Below are 21,596 nucleotides of genomic sequence, written 5' to 3' on the forward strand. Positions count from 1 at the left end.
CTCCAGGCTCCCACACACGTTAGATGCACTGTGTAGGTTAGGTTACAGTTAGTTATACTGAGTGGGTTTATATTATTAAAGGGACACTCCAGGCTCCCACACACGTTAGGTGCACTGTGTAGGTTAGGTTACAGTTAGTTATACTGGGTGGGTTTATATTATTAAAGGGACACTCCAGGCTCCCACACACGTTAGATGCACTTTGTAGGTTAGGTTACAGTTATACTGGGTGGGTTTATATTCTTAAAGGGACACTCCAGGCTCCCACACACGTTAGATGCACTGTGTAGGTTAGGTTACAGTTAGTTATACTGGGTGGGTTTATATTATTAAAGGGACACTCCAGGCTCCCACACGTTAGATGCACTGTGTAGGTTAGGTTACAGTTAGTTACACTGGGTGGGTTTATATTATTAAAGGGACACTCCAGGCTCCCACACACGTTATATGCACTGTGTAGGTTAGGTTACAGTTAGTTATACTGGGTGGGTTTATATTATTAAAGGGACACTCCAGGCTCCCACACACGTTAGATGCACTGTGTAGGTTTGGTTACAGTTAGTTATACTGGGTGGGTTTATATTATTAAAGGGACACTCCAGGCTCCCACACACGTTAGATGCACTGTGTAGGTTAGGTTACAGTTAGTTATACTGAGTGGGTTTATATTATTAAAGGGACACTCCAGGCTCCCACACACGTTGGGTGCACTGTGTAGGTTAGGTTACAGTTAGTTATACTGGGTGGGTTTATATTATTAAAGGGACACTCCAGGCTCCCACACACGTTAGGTGCACTGTGTAGGTTAGGTTACAGTTAGTTATACTGGGTGGGTTTATATTATTAAAGGGACTCTCCAGGCTCCCACACACGTTAGATGCACTGTGTAGGTTAGGTTACAGTTAGTTATACTGGGTGGGTTTATATTATTAAAGGGACACTCCAGGCTCCCACACACGTTAGGAGCACTGTGTAGGTTAGGTTACAGTTAGTTATACTGGGTGGGTTTATATTATTAAAGGGACACTCCAGGCTCCCACACACGTTAGGTGCACTGTGTAGGTTTGGTTACAGTTAGTTATACTGGGTGGGTTTATATTATTAAAGGGACACTCCAGGCTCCCCCACACGTTAGGTGCACTGTGTAGGTTAGGTTACAGTTAGTTATACTGGGTGGGTTTATATTATTAAAGGGACACTCCAGCCTCCCACACACGTTAGATGCACTGTGTAGGTTAGGTTACAGTTAGTTATACTGGGTGGGTTTATATTATTAAAGGGACACTCCAGGCTCCCACACACGTTAGATGCACTGTGTAGGTTAGGTTACAGTTAGTTATACTGGGTGGGTTTATATTATTAAAGGGACACTCCAGCCTCCCACACACGTTAGATGCACTGTGTAGGTTAGGTTACAGTTAGTTATACTGGGTGGGTTTATATTATTAAAGGAACACTCCAGGCTCTCCCACACGTTAGGTGCACTGTGTAGGTTAGGTTACAGTTAGTTATACTGGGTGGGTTTATATTATTAAAGGGACACTCCAGGCTCCCACACACGTTAGATGCACTGTGTAGGTTAGATTACAGTTAGTTATACTGGGTGGGTTTATATTATTAAAGGGACACTCCAGGCTCTCCCACACGTTGGATGCACTGTGTAGGTTTGGTTACAGTTGGTTATACTGGGTGGGTTTATATTATTAAAGGGACACTCCAGGCTCCCACACACATTAGGTGCACTGTGTAGGTTAGGTTACAGTTAGTTATACTGGGTGGGTTTATATTATTAAAGGGACACTCCAGGCTCCCACACACGTTAGATGCACTGTGTAGGTTTGGTTACAGTTAGTTATACTGGGTGGGTTTATATTATTAAAGGGACACTCCAGGCTCCCACACACGTTAGATGCACTGTGTAGGTTAGGTTACAGTTATACTGGGTGGGTTTATATTATTAAAGGGACACTCCAGCCTCCCACACACGTTAGATGCACTGTGTAGGTTAGGTTACAGTTATATTGGGTGGGTTTATATTATTAAAGGGACACTCCAGGCTCCCACACACGTTAGGTGCACTGTGTAGGTTAGGTTACAGTTAGTTATACTGGGTGGGTTTATATTATTAAAGGGACACTCCAGGCTCCCACACACGTTAGATGCACTGTGTAGGTTAGGTCACAGTTAGTTATACTGGGTGGGTTTATATTATTAAAGGGACACTCCAGGCTCCCACACACGTTAGGTGCACTGTATAGGTTAGGTTACAGTTATACTGGGTGGGTTTATATTATTAAAGGGACACTCCAGGCTCCCACACACGTTAGATGCACTGTGTAGGTTAGGTTACAGTTAGTTATACTGGGTGGGTTTATATTATTAAAGGGACACTCCAGGCTCCCACACACGTTAGATGCACTGTGTAGGTTAGGTTACAGTTAGTTATACTGGGTCGGTTTATATTATTAAAGGGACACTCCAGGCTCCCACACACGTTAGATGCACTGTGTAGGTTAGGTTACAGTTAGTTATACTGGGTGGGTTTATATTATTAAAGGGACACTCCAGGCTCCCACACACGTTAGATGCACTGTGTAGGTTAGGTTACAGTTAGTTATACTGGGTGGGTTTATATTATTAAAGGGACACTCCAGGCTCCCACACACGTTAGATGCACTGTGTAGGTTAGGTTACAGTTAGTTATACTGGGTGGGTTTATATTATTAAAGGGACACTCCAGGCTCCCACACACGTTAGGTGCACTGTGTAGGTTAGGTTACAGTTAGTTATACTGCGTGGGTTTATATTAATAAAGGGACACTCCAGGCTCCCACACACGTTAGATGCACTGTGTAGGTTAGGTTACAGTTTGTAATACTGGGTGGGTTTATATTATTAAAGGGGCACTCCAGGCTCCCACACACGTTAGGTGCACTGTGTATGTTAGGTTACAGTTAGTTATACTGGGTGGGTTTATATTATTAAAGGGACACTCCAGGCTCCCACACACGTTAGATGCACTGTGTAGGTTAGGTTACAGTTAGTTATACTGGGTGGGTTTATATTATTAAAGGGACACTCCAGGCTCCCACACACGTTAGATGCACTGTGTAGGTTAGGTTACAGTTAGTTATACTGGGTGGGTTTATATTATTAAAGGGACACTCCAGGCTCCCACACACGTTAGATGCACTGTGTAGGTTAGGTTACAGTTAGTTATACTGGGTGGGTTTATATTATTAAAGGGACACTCCAGGCTCCCGCACACGTTAGATGCACTGTGTAGGTTAGGTTACAGTTAGTTATACTGGGTGGGTTTATATTATTAAAGGGACACTCCAGGCTCCCACACACGTTAGATGCACTGTGTAGGTTAGGTTACAGTTAGTTATACTGGGTGGGTTTATATTATTAAAGGGACAATCCAGGCTCCCACACACATTAGATGCACTGTGTAGGTTAGGTTACAGTTAGTTATACCAGGTGGGTTTATATTATTAAAGGGACACTCCGGGCTCCCACACACGTTAGATGCACTGTGTAGGTTAGGTTACAGTTAGTTATACTGGGTGGGTTTATATTATTAAAGGGACACTCCAGGCTCCCACACACATTAGATGCACTGTGTAGGTTAGGTTACAGTTAGTTATACCGGGTGGGTTTATATTATTAAAGGGACACTCCGGGCTCCCACACACGTTAGATGCACTGTGTAGGTTAGGTTACAGTTATACTGGGTGGGTTTATATTATTAAAGGGACACTCCAGGCTCCCACACGTTAGATGCACTGTGTAGGTTAGGTTACAGTTAGTTATACTGGGTGGGTTTATATTATTAAAGGGACACTCCAGGCTCCCACACACGTTAGATGCACTGTGTAGGTTAGGTTACAGTTAGTTATACTGGGTGGGTTTATATTATTAAAGGGACACTCCAGGCTCCCACACACGTTAGATGCACTGTGTAGGTTAGGTTACAGTTAGTTATACTGGGTGGGTTTATATTATTAAAGGGACACTCCAGGCTCCCACACACGTTAGATGCACTGTGTAGGTTAGGTTACAGTTCGTTATACTGGGTGGGTTTATATTATTAAAGGGACACTCCAGGCTCCCACACACGTTAGATGCACTGTGTAGGTTAGGTTACAGTTAGTTATACTGGGTGGGTTTATATTATTAAAAGGACACTCCAGGCTCCCACACACATTAGGTGCACTGTGTAGGTTAGGTTACAGTTAGTTATCCTGGGTGGGTTTATATTATTAAAGGGACACTCCAGGCTCCCACACACGTTAGATGCACTGTGTAGGTTATGTTACAGTTAGTTATACTGGGTGGGTTTATATTATTAAAGGGACACTCCAGGCTCCCACACACGTTAGATGCACTGTGTAGGTTAGGTTACAGTTAGTTATACTGGGTGGGTTTATATTATTAAAGGGACACTCCAGGCTCCCGCACACGTTAGATGCACTGTGTAGGTTAGGTTACAGTTAGTTATACTGGGTGGGTTTATATTATTAAAGGGACAATCCAGGCTCCCACACACATTAGATGCACTGTGTAGGTTAGGTTACAGTTAGTTATACCGGGTGGGTTTATATTATTAAAGGGACACTCCGGGCTCCCACACACGTTAGATGCACTGTGTAGGTTAGGTTACAGTTAGTTATACTGGGTGGGTTTATATTATTAAAGGGACACTCCAGGCTCCCACACACATTAGATGCACTGTGTAGGTTAGGTTACAGTTAGTTATACCGGGTGGGTTTATATTATTAAAGGGACACTCCGGGCTCCCACACACGTTAGATGCACTGTGTAGGTTAGGTTACAGTTATACTGGGTGGGTTTATATTATTAAAGGGACACTCCAGGCTCCCACACGTTAGATGCACTGTGTAGGTTAGGTTACAGTTAGTTATACTGGGTGGGTTTATATTATTAAAGGGACACTCCAGGCTCCCACACACGTTAGATGCACTGTGTAGGTTAGGTTACAGTTAGTTATACTGGGTGGGTTTATATTATTAAAGGGACACTCCAGGCTCCCACACACGTTAGATGCACTGTGTAGGTTAGGTTACAGTTAGTTATACTGGGTGGGTTTATATTATTAAAGGGACACTCCAGGCTCCCACACACGTTAGATGCACTGTGTAGGTTAGGTTACAGTTCGTTATACTGGGTGGGTTTATATTATTAAAGGGACACTCCAGGCTCCCACACACGTTAGATGCACTGTGTAGGTTAGGTTACAGTTAGTTATACTGGATGGGTTTATATTATTAAAAGGACACTCCAGGCTCCCACACACGTTAGGTGCACTGTGTAGGTTTGGTTACAGTTAGTTATACTGGGTGGGTTTATATTATTAAAGGGACACTCCAGGCTCTCACACACATTAGGTGCACTGTGTAGGTTAGGTTACAGTTAGTTATACTGGGTGGGTTTATATTATTAAAGGGACACTCCAGGCTCCCACACACGTTAGGTGCACTGTGTAGGTTAGGTTACAGTTAGTTATACTGGGTGGGTTTATATTATTAAAGGGACACTCCAGGCTCCCACACACGTTAGGTGCACTGTGTAGGTTAGGTTACAGTTAGTTATACTGGGTGGGTTTATATTATTAAAGGGACACTCCAGGCTCCCACACACGTTAGATGCACTGTGTAGGTTTGGTTACAGTTAGTTATACTGGGAGGGTTTATATTATTAAAGGGACACTCCAGGCTCCCAAACACGTTAGGTGCACTGTGTAGGTTAGGTTACAGTTAGTTATACTGGGTGGGTTTATATTATTAAAAGGACACTCCAGGCTCCCACACACGTTAGGTGCACTGTGTAGGTTTGGTTACAGTTAGTTATACTGGGTGGGTTTATATTATTAAAGGGACACTCCAGGCTCTCACACACATTAGGTGCACTGTGTAGGTTAGGTTACAGTTAGTTATACTGGGTGGGTTTATATTATTAAAGGGACACTCCAGGCTCCCACACACGTTAGGTGCACTGTGTAGGTTAGGTTACAGTTAGTTATACTGGGTGGGTTTATATTATTAAAGGGACACTCCAGGCTCCCACACACGTTAGGTGCACTGTGTAGGTTTGGTTACAGTTAGTTATACTGGGTGGGTTTATATTATTAAAGGGACACTCCAGGCTCCCACAAACGTTAGGTGCATTGTGTAGGTTAGGTTACAGTTAGTTATACTGGGTGGGTTTATATTATTAAAGGGACACTCCAGGCTCCCACACACGTTAGATGCACTGTGTAGGTTTGGTTACAGTTAGTTATACTGGGAGGGTTTATATTATTAAAGGGACACTCCAGGCTCCCACACACGTTAGATGCACTGTGTAGGTTAGGTTACAGTTAGTTATACTGGGTGGGTTTATATTATTAAAGGGACACTCCAGGCTCCCACACACGTTAGGTGCACTGTGTAGGTTAGTTTACAGTTAGTTATACTGGGTGGGTTTATATTATTAAAGGGATACTCCAGGCTCCCACACACGTTAGATGCACTGTGTAGGTTAGGTTACAGTTAGTTATACTGGGAGGGTTTATATTATTAAAGGGACACTCCAGGCTCCCAAACACGTTAGGTGCACTGTGTAGGTTAGGTTACAGTTAGTTATACTGGGTGGGTTTATATTATTAAAGGGACACACCAGGCTCCCACACACGTTAGATGCACTGTGTAGGTTAGGTTACAGTTAGTTATACTGGGTGGGTTTATATTATTAAAGGGACACTCCAGGCTCCCACACACGTTGGGTGCACTGTGTAGGTTAGTTTACAGTTAGTTATACTGGGTGGGTTTATATTATTAAAGGGATACTCCAGGCTCCCACACACGTTAGATGCACTGTGTAGGTTAGGTTACAGTTAGTTATACTGGGTGGGTTTATATTATTAAAGGGACACTCCAGGCTCCCACACACGTTAGGTGAACTGTGTAGGTTAGGTTACAGTTAGTTATACTTGTGAAGTTATTGCTAACTAAATGTTGGCTATTTGCATATTTCATGTATGGATTTCAAAAGCTTTAACCCCGTAAGGACACATGTCATGATTCCCTTTTATTCCAGAAGTTTGGTCCTTAAGGGGTTAAACTGCACTAACCAGGTCATTCATGTAGATTCCTGTTTAATTTTTAAACCTTTTTATTTATTTTTTATGAGTGACCTATTGCATTCAGATTGATCATTTAGGAGCTAGACTACCTGGGTAATTTGTTTGAAATCAAACTCCTGATTGGAGTTTCCCTTTTACCTTGTCCTTTTCATGGTAATACTTCTACAATATTCTGAGTATGAAATCACCGTCCATTTGTTCTCACTAAGCTGTAATTGGCTATATGTAACCCAGCAGGCTCCTCTAAATGTAACTCATTAATTGTATATTAGCTTTTGGTGTAGGAGTCTTTATATGACTTGCACAGTTTTTATTAACACCTTAACCCCTCTGTGCAGCATTATAGCTGTAAGCTATGAAGCGCGAGCTTTTGGGGTAACCAGGAACATGTTTGCTGACGATGCCAAGAAGCTGTGTGCTGACCTTCAACTTGCCCGGGTCAGTGAAGCCCATGGGAAAGCGGATCTCACAAAGTACGTGTAACGCTCACATTATGCTGTAGATTTCCATTAATCCACCACAGACACCCTCCAACCTGTCTAACCCAACAACACAACTGTCACCCAAACTCGTCTTCATCCCTGTTGTCATCCCTGTCCAAACCTAGACATTGTAAAGGAAATCCAGGCAGGGAATTGGCTAGTGACACTGCAGTGACGTGATCTTTACACGAAGAGCACCCTGTCCAAACCTAGACAATGTAAAGGAAATCCAGGCAGGGAATTGGCTAGTGACATTGCAGTGACGGGATCTTTACACGAAGAACACCCTGTCCAAACCTAGACATTGTAAAGGAAATCCAGGCAGGGAATTGGCTAGTGACACTGCAGTGACGGGATCTTTACACGAAGAACACCCTGTCCAAACCTAGACAATGTAAAGGAAATCCAGGCAGGGAATTGGCTAGTGACATTGCAGTGACGGGATCTTTACACGAAGAACACCCTGTCCAAACCTAGACAATGTAAAGGAAATCCAGGCAGGGAATTGGCTAGTGACACTGCAGTGACGGGATCTTTACACAAAGAACACCCTGTCCAAACCTAGACAATGTAAAGGAAATCCAGGCAGGGAATTGGCTAGTGACACTGCAGTGACGTGATCTTTACACGAAGAACACCCTGTCCAAACCTAGACAATGTAAAGGAAATCCAGGCAGGGAATTGACTAGTGACACTGCAGTGACGTGATCTTTACACGAAGAACACCCTGTCCAAACCTAGACAATGTAAAGGAAATCCAGGCAGGGAATTGGCTAGTGACACTGCAGTGACGTGATCTTTACACGAAGAACACCCTGTCCAAACCTAGACAATGTAAAGGAAATCCAGGCAGGGAATTGGCTAGTGACACTGCAGTGACGGGATCTTTACACGAAGAACACCCTGTCCAAACCTAGACAATGTAAAGGAAATCCAGGCAGGGAATTGACTAGTGACACTGCAGTGACGTGATCTTTACACGAAGAACACCCTGTCCAAACCTAGACAATGTAAAGGAAATCCAGGCAGGGAATTGACTAGTGACACTGCAGTGACGGGATCTTTACACGAAGAACACCCTGTCCAAACCTAGACAATGTAAAGGAAATCCAGGCAGGGAATTGACTAGTGACACTGCAGTGACGGGATCTTTACACGAAGAACACCCTGTCCAAACCTAGACAATGTAAAGGAAATCCAGGCAGGGAATTGGCTAGTGACACTGCAGTGACGGGATCTTTACACGAAGAACACCCTGTCCAAACCTAGACATTGTAAAGGAAATCCAGGCAGGGAATTGGCTAGTGACACTGCAGTGACGTGATCTTTACACGAAGAACACCCTGTCCAAACCTAGACAATGTAAAGGAAATCCAGGCAGGGAATTGGCTAGTGACACTGCAGTGACGTGATCTTTACACGAAGAACACCATGTCCAAACCTAGACAATGTAAAGGAAATCCAGGCAGGGAATTGGCTAGTGACACTGCAGTGACGGGATCTTTACACGAAGAACACCCTGTCCAAACCTAGACAATGTAAAGGAAATCCAGGCAGGGAATTGGCTAGTGACACTGCAGTGACGGGATCTTTACACGAAGAACACCCTGTCCAAACCTAGACAATGTAAAGGAAATCCAGGCAGGGAATGGGCTAGTGACACTGCAGTGACGTGATCTTTACACGAAGAACACTGTCACCATTTTCTATTGGAGATTTAATCAATTAAAACATTCAGAATTCAGACAAAATGTTTATTTAGTCAAAGGGCTATGACTAAACCTAAATGGAAATTTGCAATCAAAATTCACACTGGTGGTTATGACCCATGAGGGAGGAGAAGAAATGAAATTGCCATTCAAATTAGTTTTTTGAATTTTTCACACAAAAACAAAGATTAACGCTAAAATTGGCCAGTGTTTGTGACCAAATGGCTACTAAAAAAGACTGGACCTACCCCATTTACAATACCTTTTGTTGTATACTATTACAAATGGTGTGCCATCTTGGGTGTAATTCTCATTCCTGGGCTACCATACGGCAACGTAACCAATCTGGCGAATTTCAATGTGAAAAAACTGAAAAATGTAACACGCTTTATTTGACCCTGTAACTTCCCAAAACACCATAAAACCTGTACATAGGGGGTATACTGTTTTACACGTGAGACTTTGCTGAATACAAATATCTGTATTTTATTGCAGTAAAAGCAAACAGTATTATGACATTCACAGTTAAAATGTCATACAGAACAAAAAAAATAAATTCTTAATTTCTCCCATTTTTTTATATTTTATTTATATTAAATTGTTTCATAGCTAAATATTTGATGTTGAATGAAAGCCCCATTTCCCCTGAATAAAATGATATATAATAAGGGGGGTGCACATAATATGAAAGAGGTGAATTACACCTGAACAGACACAGAGCGCAAATTCCAGTTTTTGTTAACGTTTTGTTTTGATTACAACTTGTACATTTGGCTCAGTCCTTAAGGGGTTAAAGGTTACTTTATGTACCAATACCACTAACGCTCAGTGTAGTAGTTATGGTACACATAGTCTGCAACAATGTTTTTGCCAGCTGCTCTCCCTGACACCCAAAGACAGGCCTGCTTCCTCAATAGTATTGTGAACTTTCTGCTTCCTCATTATTGGTATTATCAGGGTCCAGCCACCAACTTGGAGAGCACAGGGCTGAACATTGCTGTACCCTGCTATCACTGTGTAAGAATTTAGGGATAAGTCACAGCTGCTTGATAGATACTGTAACACCACGTTGCATCAATTACAGACCCCTATAGTGCACCTCAGTGACTCGCTTCCTGGCAACATAACTTAAAGCTACGGTTTGATCTAGTCATTCTGGTACTCTCTGGCATGCAGTACTTGCAGGGCATTTTTTTAATATCATAATGTTCTGTAACTTGAGTGTTAAAATAAGCTATAGATAAGTGTTCGATAATGAGGCAGATAATGACCACTCTCCTTCCCCAGATCATTAGAAACCAAAGACTAACCTACTTCCTGCTCGTCCAATCAGACACCCACTTTTGTAACCCATCCAATCATGTTCTCCCTTTTTGTAAATCCAACCATTCATCTCTCACTAATTCTGATTCTACAAGCCAACCCCTTATTTCCATGAGTAACATAAAGCAAACTAGTAAATCCTTTAATGTGAGCAGTTCCTCATCCGTTTCCATATCCTGCAGGTATCGGGAGGCGAGTGTAGAAGTGATGGAGGTCATGTCTCGCTTTGCAGTAGTAGAGCGTGCCAGTATTGACGAGGCCTACATTGATTTGACGAACACTGCGAAGAAAAGACTTCAAGAGATGGGAATTGAATCTCTATCAGAGCAGCTTCTGCCAAGCACTCATGTCCAGGGTTACCCTCAATTCTGCACCGGATCCAAATGTACTGAGCTACCAAAAGGTACCAAGTCATGGCTGCCTTGCTAGGTGATTTCCAGTGGCTGCTTGTTTATCCCTCTGCTATAATATTACCAGTCTGATTAGATGATGGCATCTGACCCTGGAATCTCCCTATATGGGAACACTCCAAGAACCTTGTATTGTCCTTCTGTCGCTTCATCCATTATCTGTGACCACATAGAAGCCATACACTATATCGTTGTATTGTTCAAGTTTGCACACTCTATTAAAAAACGCTCACATTGAAAGCTGTATGAATGACAGCATGACATAGAGATCAGTCACTTTATCATCCCTGCAAATAAGTGAATTTCAGCATAGTCCCCCCCCCCCCCATCTTTTATCTCCATAATACACTGATCAGCCACAGCATCAAAACCACCTGCCTAATATTGTGCATGCCCCCCTCATGCTGCAAAAGCAGCTCTGATGTGTTGAGGCGTAGATTCCACAATATCTCTGAACGTGTCTTTTGGTATCTGGCACCAAGACATTAGCAGCAGATCCTTTAAGTCTTGCAAGTTGTGAGGTGGGGGTCCATGGATTGGATGTGTTGTTCCAGCATATGCCAGAGATGCTCAATCTTATTGAGATCTGGGGAATTTGGAGGCCAAAAAAGACACCTTGAACTATTTTGTCATGCTCCTCAAACCATTCCTGAACATTTATTGCAGTGTGACAGGGTTCATTATCCTGCTGAAAGAGGCCACTGCCATCAAGGAACACCATTAGCATAAAGGGGTGTACGTGTTCTTTAGGTAGGAGGTACGTGTCAAAGTAACATCCATAAGAATGTCAGCACCCAGGGTTTCCCAGCAGAACATTGCCCAGAGCATAACACTGCCTCCGCCAGCCTACCTTCTTCCTATAGTGCATCCTTCTGCCATCTCTTCCCCAAATACACAACGCATACGCACCCTGTCACCAACCTGACCTAAAAGAAAGCACTCTGACCGGTCTGTGGATACACAGCCCCATATGCAGCAAACTAATATGCACTGTGTGTTCTGACTCCTTTCTATCAAGGCGAGCATTATGTTGTTCACCAATTTGAGCTACAGTATTATTATTTATATAGTGCCATCAGATTCCGTAGCGCTGTACAATGGGTGGACTAACATGTAATTGTAACCAGACAACTGGACGTACAGGAACAGAGAGGTGGAGGGCCCTGCTCAATGAGCTTACATTCTAGAGGGAGGGAGGTATAGTGACACAAAGGGTAAAAGTAGGGGTACGAAGTAGGTTATTAGAAAAGTATTCATTGAGGGCTTAGTAGGTAATTTTTGACAGTTGCAGGAGATGAGTCATAGGGGTGGGGGATAAAAACCAGCTAACAGTTTAATTGATATGCTTTCTTGAAGAAGTGAGTTTTCAATGATTATTTTTAATGAGTGGAGACTGGTTGAAAGTCTTACGGAGAAGAGAAGGGAAGGGGGTTCCACAGAAAAGATGCAGCCCTGTAGAAATCTTGGAGCATCAGAGCATCAGAGGTGGGAGTACGGACAGAGGAAATACATAGGTCTTTGGCAGAGCGTAGGGGCCTCGACGGGACATACTTCTGTATTAGGGAGGATAGGTAGGTTGGAGCAGCATTATGTAGGGACTTGTAAGCAAGCACTAGAATTTTAAATTGAGCCCTATATCTAACTGGAAGCCAATGCAGGGACTGACAGAGCGGGGAGGCGTGGGAGATGCGAGCGGACAGGAAAATTTATAGTGGAGAAAGTCAGATGCAAAGTGAGACTCCAGCAGCGTTCAGCAGTTCTAGAACATTTTTAGAGGTAACGGGTCTGCTTGGTGTGCCAGGTTTGTAATTGGGGGCACTTGCTGCGTTTTAATTGTAGGAGGTGCCATGATGTCGAGTTGAGAGGGGAGAGCTGAGTTGTAGAGTGAGATTGCAGAGTTAGGACAAGTTAGATGGGTATGCCGCGAGTAGGGACATGTCTAAAGAGGGCTTTTTTTCCTCCCGGGGGAGTCAAATTGCAGGGCGTGGGAAGGCTTTATAAGCCTTTCCCAGCCCTGCGGAGCTTAGTCTGTGCCGTGCCCTCGCCGGGTGAAGATGGATTAATTTTTTAGCGTCAGGTTTTTTCTTTTTTGTTTGAGTTTTTAGACCCCTTGACCCCTAGTCACCTTGGGGGAGGGGGGGGGGGGGGACATTTTCATTTAGGGCTCCCAGCTGCTGCTCAAGGGTGGGGGCTGGGGTGGGGAGGACAATAGGTCCCCTTACCTAATTGTTATTTATGGTCCCCACCCGCCGCTCAGGGATTGGGGCCAGCGGGGGAGGACAATTGGTGTGTGTCCCCCATTGCTATTTAGGGCCTGTTAAGACCTGCATTGGTTATGGTACTGCGGTCTTCTATTCCTTTCCCAACAGCTGAGCCTAAGTGATTATAGCTACAGCAGGGAGTAGAGGAATAGTAGAGATGAATACAGCTTCCAAGACGATTCTTCCCAGCAAATAGAATATTCCCCAAACATGAGCCCAGACTTCATGAAGGGTGTAACAGAACTGACCTTTATTGAAACAGGCTGGCTTTTATGAGAAATCCTCCTGCAAGAGGACCTCCCACAGCAAACAAATACATTAACCAATCATTATACAGTTTTGCACAAATACACGCCTTCCCTCTGCCTGGGAGATATTGAGATAAGTTAAGGAAAAAATCAGTTATCTCCAGGCAAAGGGCACACATTTTCCCCAAAAGTTAGAACACCCCTTTCCCCACAAGGTATCCCCACAAAATATCCCCTGATAGCCCCGATCTGGGGAACAAACATATCCAAATTTCACCCAGATTGGTTCAGGGGTTCTTGAAAAGTGTGGAAGTCATGTTTTACCGACCACACACGAGGCTCCTGCCCAAAACAGTTCCACAAATTCAGCGTGTGCGGTCGGTCAATTGGGAAAAAGGTGAAAAGCGAGCAAAATACCGAATAGATCCTCCTGGCTCATAGCAGCGATTGTTCCCCTTGTCTGCACAAACATAACTACCGAATGCTGCTCTTCTGGCTGTTCGGTAAGTGGGAGAAGCTGGTGTTCGGTGGTTTTCAGCGGTGGTTCGTGAGGTCGAGAGTCCGATTTTAGTTCCAGAGACTCGACGACTCCCCTCGTGCGAACAAGATGGCAGCCGTTTTCTTTTGCACGTGGCGTTCGGCTATACGAACAGCGGCCACCCAGGGAACACTTAATCGACGGTACTTTTGAACTTAACAAGCCAGGAGGGTGGTCGGTGTTCGGTAGTTTCATACTGCCGAACTAATAACCAATATTTATACAGCAAAATGGAGAAAACACACGAATATAGAAGAAAATGTCGAAATAAAGTCCATTTTCTTCACAGGGCCCCAACCCAACGCTCAGGGGTGGGGGCCAGGGGGAGGACAATAGGTCACCCCCTCATTGTTTTTATGGCCCCCACCCACCGCTTGGTGGGGGACACAATAGGTCTCCCATCTCATTGTTTTTATAGGGGGAAGGACAAGAGGATCCCCCCCCCCATACTCATTTAGGGCCCCCACACACCGCAGGGGGGGGGGAGGGGCACAATAGGTTCCCCTCCTCATTGCTATTGGGAGGACAATAGGTCTTTCAGCCTTTTGTTAGATAGCTCCCTAATACAAGATGCAGCCACGGCACGAATAGGATCGGAGTTTCATTAATTTTAACTCCGATCCGAACAAAGTTCCGAATTGCGTCCTAACACGAATGGTGAAACTGTTCTCATTTTGTTAGGACGCTATTCGGCAGTTTCACCGGCGTTCTGTCTAAATGACAGGACGTTTGGGAAAAGTGAAAAGGAAGCATCACGGGAGCACGAAGGAAAGGTCAGAAATGAAGCACACTTTGCTCCTCCGCTGGTCAGATACCATTATACTACACTCTAAATTAAAAACTACAAAATAAGCAAGTATTAAAAATTACACAATTACAGAATTACAACGTTATAAGAAAGCATGTAAAGGTAATGTCTCGTTGAGACCTTTGGGGGCGACTGTCTCCAATTCATGTATCCAATAGGCTTCTCTGTGTAGCAATAATTTGCCACGGTCACCGCCTCTCCTGGGTACTGGAACATGATCGATCCCTACAAACTTCAAAGCCATTAATGGATGCTGGTATTCCAAGAAGTGTTTTGCTACGGGCTTGTCTGATGTTAAGTCTCTATATGCTAACCTAATGCTGGACCGGTGTCCTCTGATGCGTTCACACAACACTGTCTCCGTCTTCCCTATATATGCCAAACCACATGGGCATGATAATTTGTACACCACAAAGGTAGTTTTACATGTAATTGTACACTTAATGTGGTATTTCTTGTTGGTGTGGGGATGATTAAAGGATCGGGCTGGCATCATATGGCTGCATGTCACACACCCCAAACAGCGAACCGACCCCCGATTCTGAGTTGTCGTTGCTGTTGTATAGCTGTTGATAGGGTCAGTGTGTACTAACAGGTCCTTTAAATTTCTGTTTCTTTTGTAGCATATTAAGGGAGGTTCTTTAAATACTTTAGGGAGAGTATCATCACTTGATAACATCTTCCAATTTTTCTTGATTGCAGAAGTGATGTATGTAGCAGACTGATGAAACTGTATAGGGAAAACTAATCTCGTGGGGCTGCTTGCCTTCTCACTTGCGCGTGCATGTCTTGCCTCTTGAAGCGCTTTTTGTAAGATTGGTTGTGGGTAACCTCTTTCCATAAACTTAGTAGTCATCGCCTGTATTTGTTGTTCCATTACTTCTGAGTTCTAATTATTTCTGATAACCCGCATGTATTGCGCCTTGGGTAGGGAATTTTTGAGTGCCAATGGATGCGCACTTTGATAGTGTAAAGGTGTGTTTCTATCCGTGGGTTTTGTAAACAAACTGTATTCCAATTTATCATCAGCTATAGAAATAGAGAGATCCAAAAATTGTACTTGTGCTGCATCTATATAAGCTGTCATCCTAATGGGTGAAGGTAATTGGTTCAACTGTATCACCATTTGATGTGCCATTTCTAAGGAGCCGTTCCATATAATCAGAATATCATCAATGAAACGATCGTATCCTTGAATGTATTGCATATTCTTGGTCAAGATTTGTTCTTTTTCGTACACATACATCGGCGCCATGGCCGCTCCCATTGAAGTGCCTGCTATTTGTAAATACCACGAGTTTTCAAAGCGAAAATAATTGTTTTGTAATGTAAACATTAATAATTCCAACACGAATTCAATTGGTGGGCCTGTGTATGAGGTAGATTGTGTCAACACTTGTCGCATCGCGTTTACTCCATCTTCGTGGGGGATCACTGTATATAAACTGCGTACATCCATTGTAATAAGTATAGGTTTGTTGTTTTTGATATCCAATAATGCCATTTTAGCTAAAAGTGATTGAGTATCCTTAATGCATGTCTCAAGTTCTGCAACTGGTGCTTGAAATAGAAAATCGAGCCATTTGGCTATTGGTTCTAGCAGTCCATCTATGGCTGACACGATCGGTCTCCCAGGTGGTTTTTGTTGGTTCTTGTGAATTTTTGGTATAGTGTAGATAATTGGCGTACGTGGATGGCTTTTTAAAAGATACTGATATAGCCTCAAATCAATGTATCCTGCACATAACCCCATATTAAGCAGATCTTCTGTTTTATGCTGGATAGCCCTAGTTGGGTCTTGTAAGAGCAGACTATAGGTATGTTTATCTGCTAATTGTTCCTTTATTTCATCAGCATAATCTATATAATTCATAATCACTATACCACCCCCTTTATCCGCCGAGCGTATTGTGATGGATGTATCATTGGCTAAATCTTTGATGATATCCCTCTGTTGTTTAGAGATATTATGTTGCAATCTCCTCTGTTGTGTCATGGCTTCCTTGGCATCAAAATTGGTGGTAGATAGAAAAGTTTTAATAGACGCTTTGTTGGACTGCGGATCAAATGTGGACTTGAAATGACAATGAACATTTGTTTCTAATTTCCAATGGTGGTGATGATATTTTTTGGGATCCAGGTTTGTCAAAATACTCTTTCAATCGCATCGTTCTCCCAAATTGAAACAATTCTATATTCCATTTAAATTGATTTGGGGAAACTGTAGGCACGAATGACATACCTTTACTCAATAGGTCTATCTCTTGATGATTGAGAGACCTATGAGATAAATTTAAGACTGGAATTACCTCTTGTGTGGTGGGTTGCCCCGTGTGGTAGCCTTTCCCCTTGTGACCTCTTCTTGTCCTCCGCCTTCTCCGCCTTTCATCTGGCTGCGTGTGACTGTTCCTGATTCTGTTACCCCTAAAAAAAGGAATCCGTTCTGCTGGTATATCATTGTCCGAAGCTGACTCTCCAGTGGTCACATCAATTGTTGAGACTTTAGGACGTAATATTCTTTTTCTTTGTCTCCTTGGTCTGCGTGAATTGTCGCCAGAGAGCCATCTGTAGACCCTATGGTCAATATGGTCCTGGTGTACTCTCTCATACTTTTGTTTTTTGAACCTAACCAGTTCATTCTTATATTTAAGAATTTCTTCTTTAAGTCTTTGTTGTAATTTAAGACCTTCTGGAGATGCCAGGAGAACGGCGTGTTGTGTTTCCAGATCTAAGATTTTTGGGTCCGTCTCTGCCAGATCTGCCTTGATAAGATCTAAAGATGACCGATTTAATACCCCGGTCCAATCTTTAAATACCATGGTTTTAGATCTGCCTATGGTAGGGTTATTTAGTATTCTGAACCCCCTAGGGATTCTCTTGACTTTATAGTAATCGGACAGCAATAGGCCATGTAAATCCAGATCTGTGCGTTTTTTATGAATGTGCAGGAACTTGAAATATATATCTCTTGGTGTGAGGTGATGAGATAATTCCAAACTTGACTGTTCCTGTTACGACACTCACCGCCGAAATAAGTGAAGCGGCCGCTTAGTCAGCAATCACCCTTTTTAGAAATGCAGGCTTTGCGCAGCCGACCGCCAAACTCCCGAACGGAATGTAGGGAAGTGCGGTATCTCACGAACATCCAATCAGCCGAACTCCCTTCACGGCTTGAATAAACGAAAAACACTTTCCCAGTAGCAATTCCCCCACAAACGAGACGAAGTTCCGTCTTGAGGGTAAAACAGGATTCTGTTTAATAGGGGCTACCTGCCCGGTATTTATGCAGGTCTCCCATCTGGTGGACACTCCCCTAGGGGACCAGATGGTTGACTGGGACACTTATTGGACAGTAGCCAATCGCAGTGGCTTAGGTGTAAGACCTCCCCATACATACATAAATCCCTCCTCTCTATCCTGGAGATAATTGGGAAGAAACCTAATTATCTCCAGGGATAGAGGCAAATCGCCATTTTAAATATGACAATAAAAATACAATAAAATACATAATTATCAAAATACCGAATGTAGGTGCTTCATGTAACGTATCCCCAGATAGCCTGGATCTGAGTGCATATTTCTACCGAATAGTGCTCAGATCCAATGCGCACAGTTCAATCGGCATGGAGTCAAAGTCTTTCACAAGTCTTTCGGTACACAATTGACTCCATGGGATGGCTATCTGGGGTAAGTCCATACGTACGTTACAAACTCCCGAACGGACCGGTGTTCTTATGCCTCGACGAAATAGACGGTGTCCGTTTTTAGTTCCATAGAATCCTCGCCGAACACCGCTGGTCCTTCGCGTGTTCCAAAATGGCCGCCGCCTCGTGGTCGGCATACGAACGACGACCACGAATAGAATAGAGAGGTGTCTGCGGTTAACCACAACGTTCTAATTGGGGCCAAAAGGTTAACCAGCAGCACACTCCTCTCCTGGGTGGCCGTCCGTTCGGTAGTTTCAATCGGTACTTAGAAAAACACACGAACAGGGGCATACGGACAGGCAATTAAACAAAATAGAGGCAAACAGACGAACCAGCAATCTTAGTCCCTGCAGATGGATCTGTCAGTTACCATAAAATATCTTGTGCTTCCTCGTGTGTAAATTGGAGTGTCTCTGCTTGCTCAGAGTACGCTCCTGCTTGAACTAAAAATTCATCCATCCTGAGTGAAGTTAAATCCTTATGGTGACTAATATTGTCACAATGGAAAAAAAATTTTAATTCATCTTTAAATGACAAAAGTGCCGGTGCATAGGTAGGAGTAAGGTGCCCAATCTCCTCAATAGTATACAAAATAGTAGAAAATCCTTGCACACAGGCTATATTTTTAACGAGTACTTGCTCAAACCGGGTGCTCAAACCTGGGACTTTCAATATCCAACAAGAAGTAGTGATGGTAGCACTCACGGTCTTCAGTTTAAAATATCTTCTTTATTTTGCAAGAATTAAAACATAAGCTCTAGGATCAACGTTTCCGTCCTCTCTCAGGACTTTCATCAGGATCAATATGTTACATAGGAAACTGCCACAATATATAGGCTATACAATTAAGAAATAAACAATAATTAAGGAAATAATAATCAAGAAAATAGACTCACCCCAGGTGACTTGTGTGACTGGCGGCGTCTAGCCGACCTCAGTGCGCATGTGTATTGAGTAACTGACTCCAGCCGTGTACTAGACGGAAGCCGTGAATATCCAAACTGTTAAGCGTATTGAAACGCTCTAATGCGATATGCGCATGTGCAAACCCGTCCTAACATCAACAGCCGGCGGACGCATAGTGTTACGTGCCGGGGACTGGGAATATTTACTCACAGTGATTGTTGTCATGGCGATTTCGCCATGGCAACCTAACACTCAAAACATACCTTTGAATAAAGTGCCGTGCTAGTGAAATCCTGTGATGTGACCAAATGGCTACTAAAAAAGATTTGCAATACCTTGGGTTGTCTACTATTGCAAATGGTATGCCATTATGGGTGTAAATTTTATTCCTGGGCTACTATACAGTCTCAAAGGCAACGTAACCAATCTGGCGAACCATAAAACCTGTACATAGGGGGTACTGTTTTACACGTGAGACTTTGCTGAATATAAATATGTGTATTTTATTGCAGTAAAAGCAAACAGTATTATGACATTGACAGTTAAAATGTCATGTAGAACTAAAAAAATAAAAACAATCTTATTTTCTCCCATTTTTTTCATATTAAATTATGTTTCATAGCTAAATATTTGATATTAAATGAAAGCCCTGTTTCCCCTTAATAAAATGATATATAATAAGGGGTGAATTACGGTTGGACAGACATATAGCGCAAATACCAGGTTTTGTTTTGTTCACAACTTGTACATTTGGCTCAGTCCTTAACCCCTTTTCCGTCATTGCAGCACTCCCCGTAAGGACGCTGGACGGAAAATTTCCGTTCAAATTGAAAATTAACCCCTGATTGCCGCAATCGTGGGGTTAATCTTCCTGTAGTGTGTCTCCCTATCGGAGGCACACTACCATGGGCAGTTTCACTGATTCAGCCCACGTGATCGCTCTGATCGGGAGTCAGAACGATCACACATGCTGCAGTGAAACCCGATCTGTTTCCCCGCAGCTCCGTGTGAACTGTGAACTGCAGAGAGACAGATGGGTGCTGATCTGCCTGTCCCTGTAAAATAAAAAAAAAGCGTAAGCAATAAAATCCCAGCCCCCTCACCTCTTTCAAATAAAATGTAACCCCTTCCCTGCCCTTTGATCACTGCCTGCAGTATTTCACTGTGATCTGATTTTTTTTTTTTTTTTTTTTAACCCCCTGAGGGTTAACTTTAATTTTTTTTTAATCCACAGGGGTTAAATGTATTGAATTAATTTAATTATTTTAAAATATTTATTTATTTATTTAGCTAGGGTGGGTAGAAGTTAGTGGGGAAATTGGGGGATTTACGGTTAGGCTAGTTAGGGGTTAAAAGTAAAAAAAAAAATGAAAAAAACTTTTGAAAAGTTTAAACAAAGTTTTAAAATAGTAAAATAAGTCGTTAAAAGCTAAATAAAACTGTTTAAAAGTAAAAAAAAAAAAGTAAAAAAAAAGTTTAACAAAGGGGATAATGCGTATTACCTCTACACTTGGTACAGGCTAGCGAAAAAATGGTACGCCTTTATGGGGTAGCTGGAATAATTAACCTACAAAAAAACCTCCAAAGTGGGGTATGGACACAGCGTAAAAATGTAAAGTTTGAAAAAAATGAAATGGCTGTGTCTCAAATGTGCCCCTTCAATGTCCGCATATACCTGGCAAAGGTACATATGGGGGTATTGCTGAGCAAGATAGGACGTCTTATATAGCCGTAGCACACATAAGGTTTGCAAAATACACAGTACAAAATCACTGTGTGTCAAAAAGGCAGAAAAAATGCTTATTACCACTACACTTGGTACAAGCTAGCAGAAAAATGATCCCAAGCTAAGGTTCAAAATATGCCTTTTGAAATACCCTTGGGCATCTTCTTTAAGAAATAGTATGGCTTTTTGGGGTAGTTGGAAAAAGCAGCCTGCTAACATATTTAAAAATAGAATACGGACCCATTAAAACTCTCCATGTAGGGGGGCGGAGCCTGACTGCTGAAGTGGATGGTCGCAGGCTTCCCGAGCTCCGGGCCCGAGACCTATAAAT

The 21,596-nt window shown here is 42.9% G+C and overlaps 1 protein-coding gene across 1 annotated transcript in view; it reads left to right on the forward strand.

Moving 5' to 3' along the window:
* POLH (DNA polymerase eta) overlaps positions 1–21,596 on the forward strand; it is a 130,750-nt gene that overhangs the window by 50,209 nt on the left and 58,945 nt on the right. The window contains exons 3-4 of the mRNA XM_063441570.1: positions 7,486–7,620; positions 10,844–11,064. Of these exons, the coding sequence (XP_063297640.1) occupies positions 7,486–7,620; positions 10,844–11,064 (356 nt within the window). The remainder of the gene's footprint in view (positions 1–7,485; positions 7,621–10,843; positions 11,065–21,596) is intronic.

Source organism: Pelobates fuscus, chromosome 2 (assembly GCF_036172605.1).
Source record: "Pelobates fuscus isolate aPelFus1 chromosome 2, aPelFus1.pri, whole genome shotgun sequence".
NCBI classification, from domain to species: domain Eukaryota; kingdom Metazoa; phylum Chordata; class Amphibia; order Anura; family Pelobatidae; genus Pelobates; species Pelobates fuscus.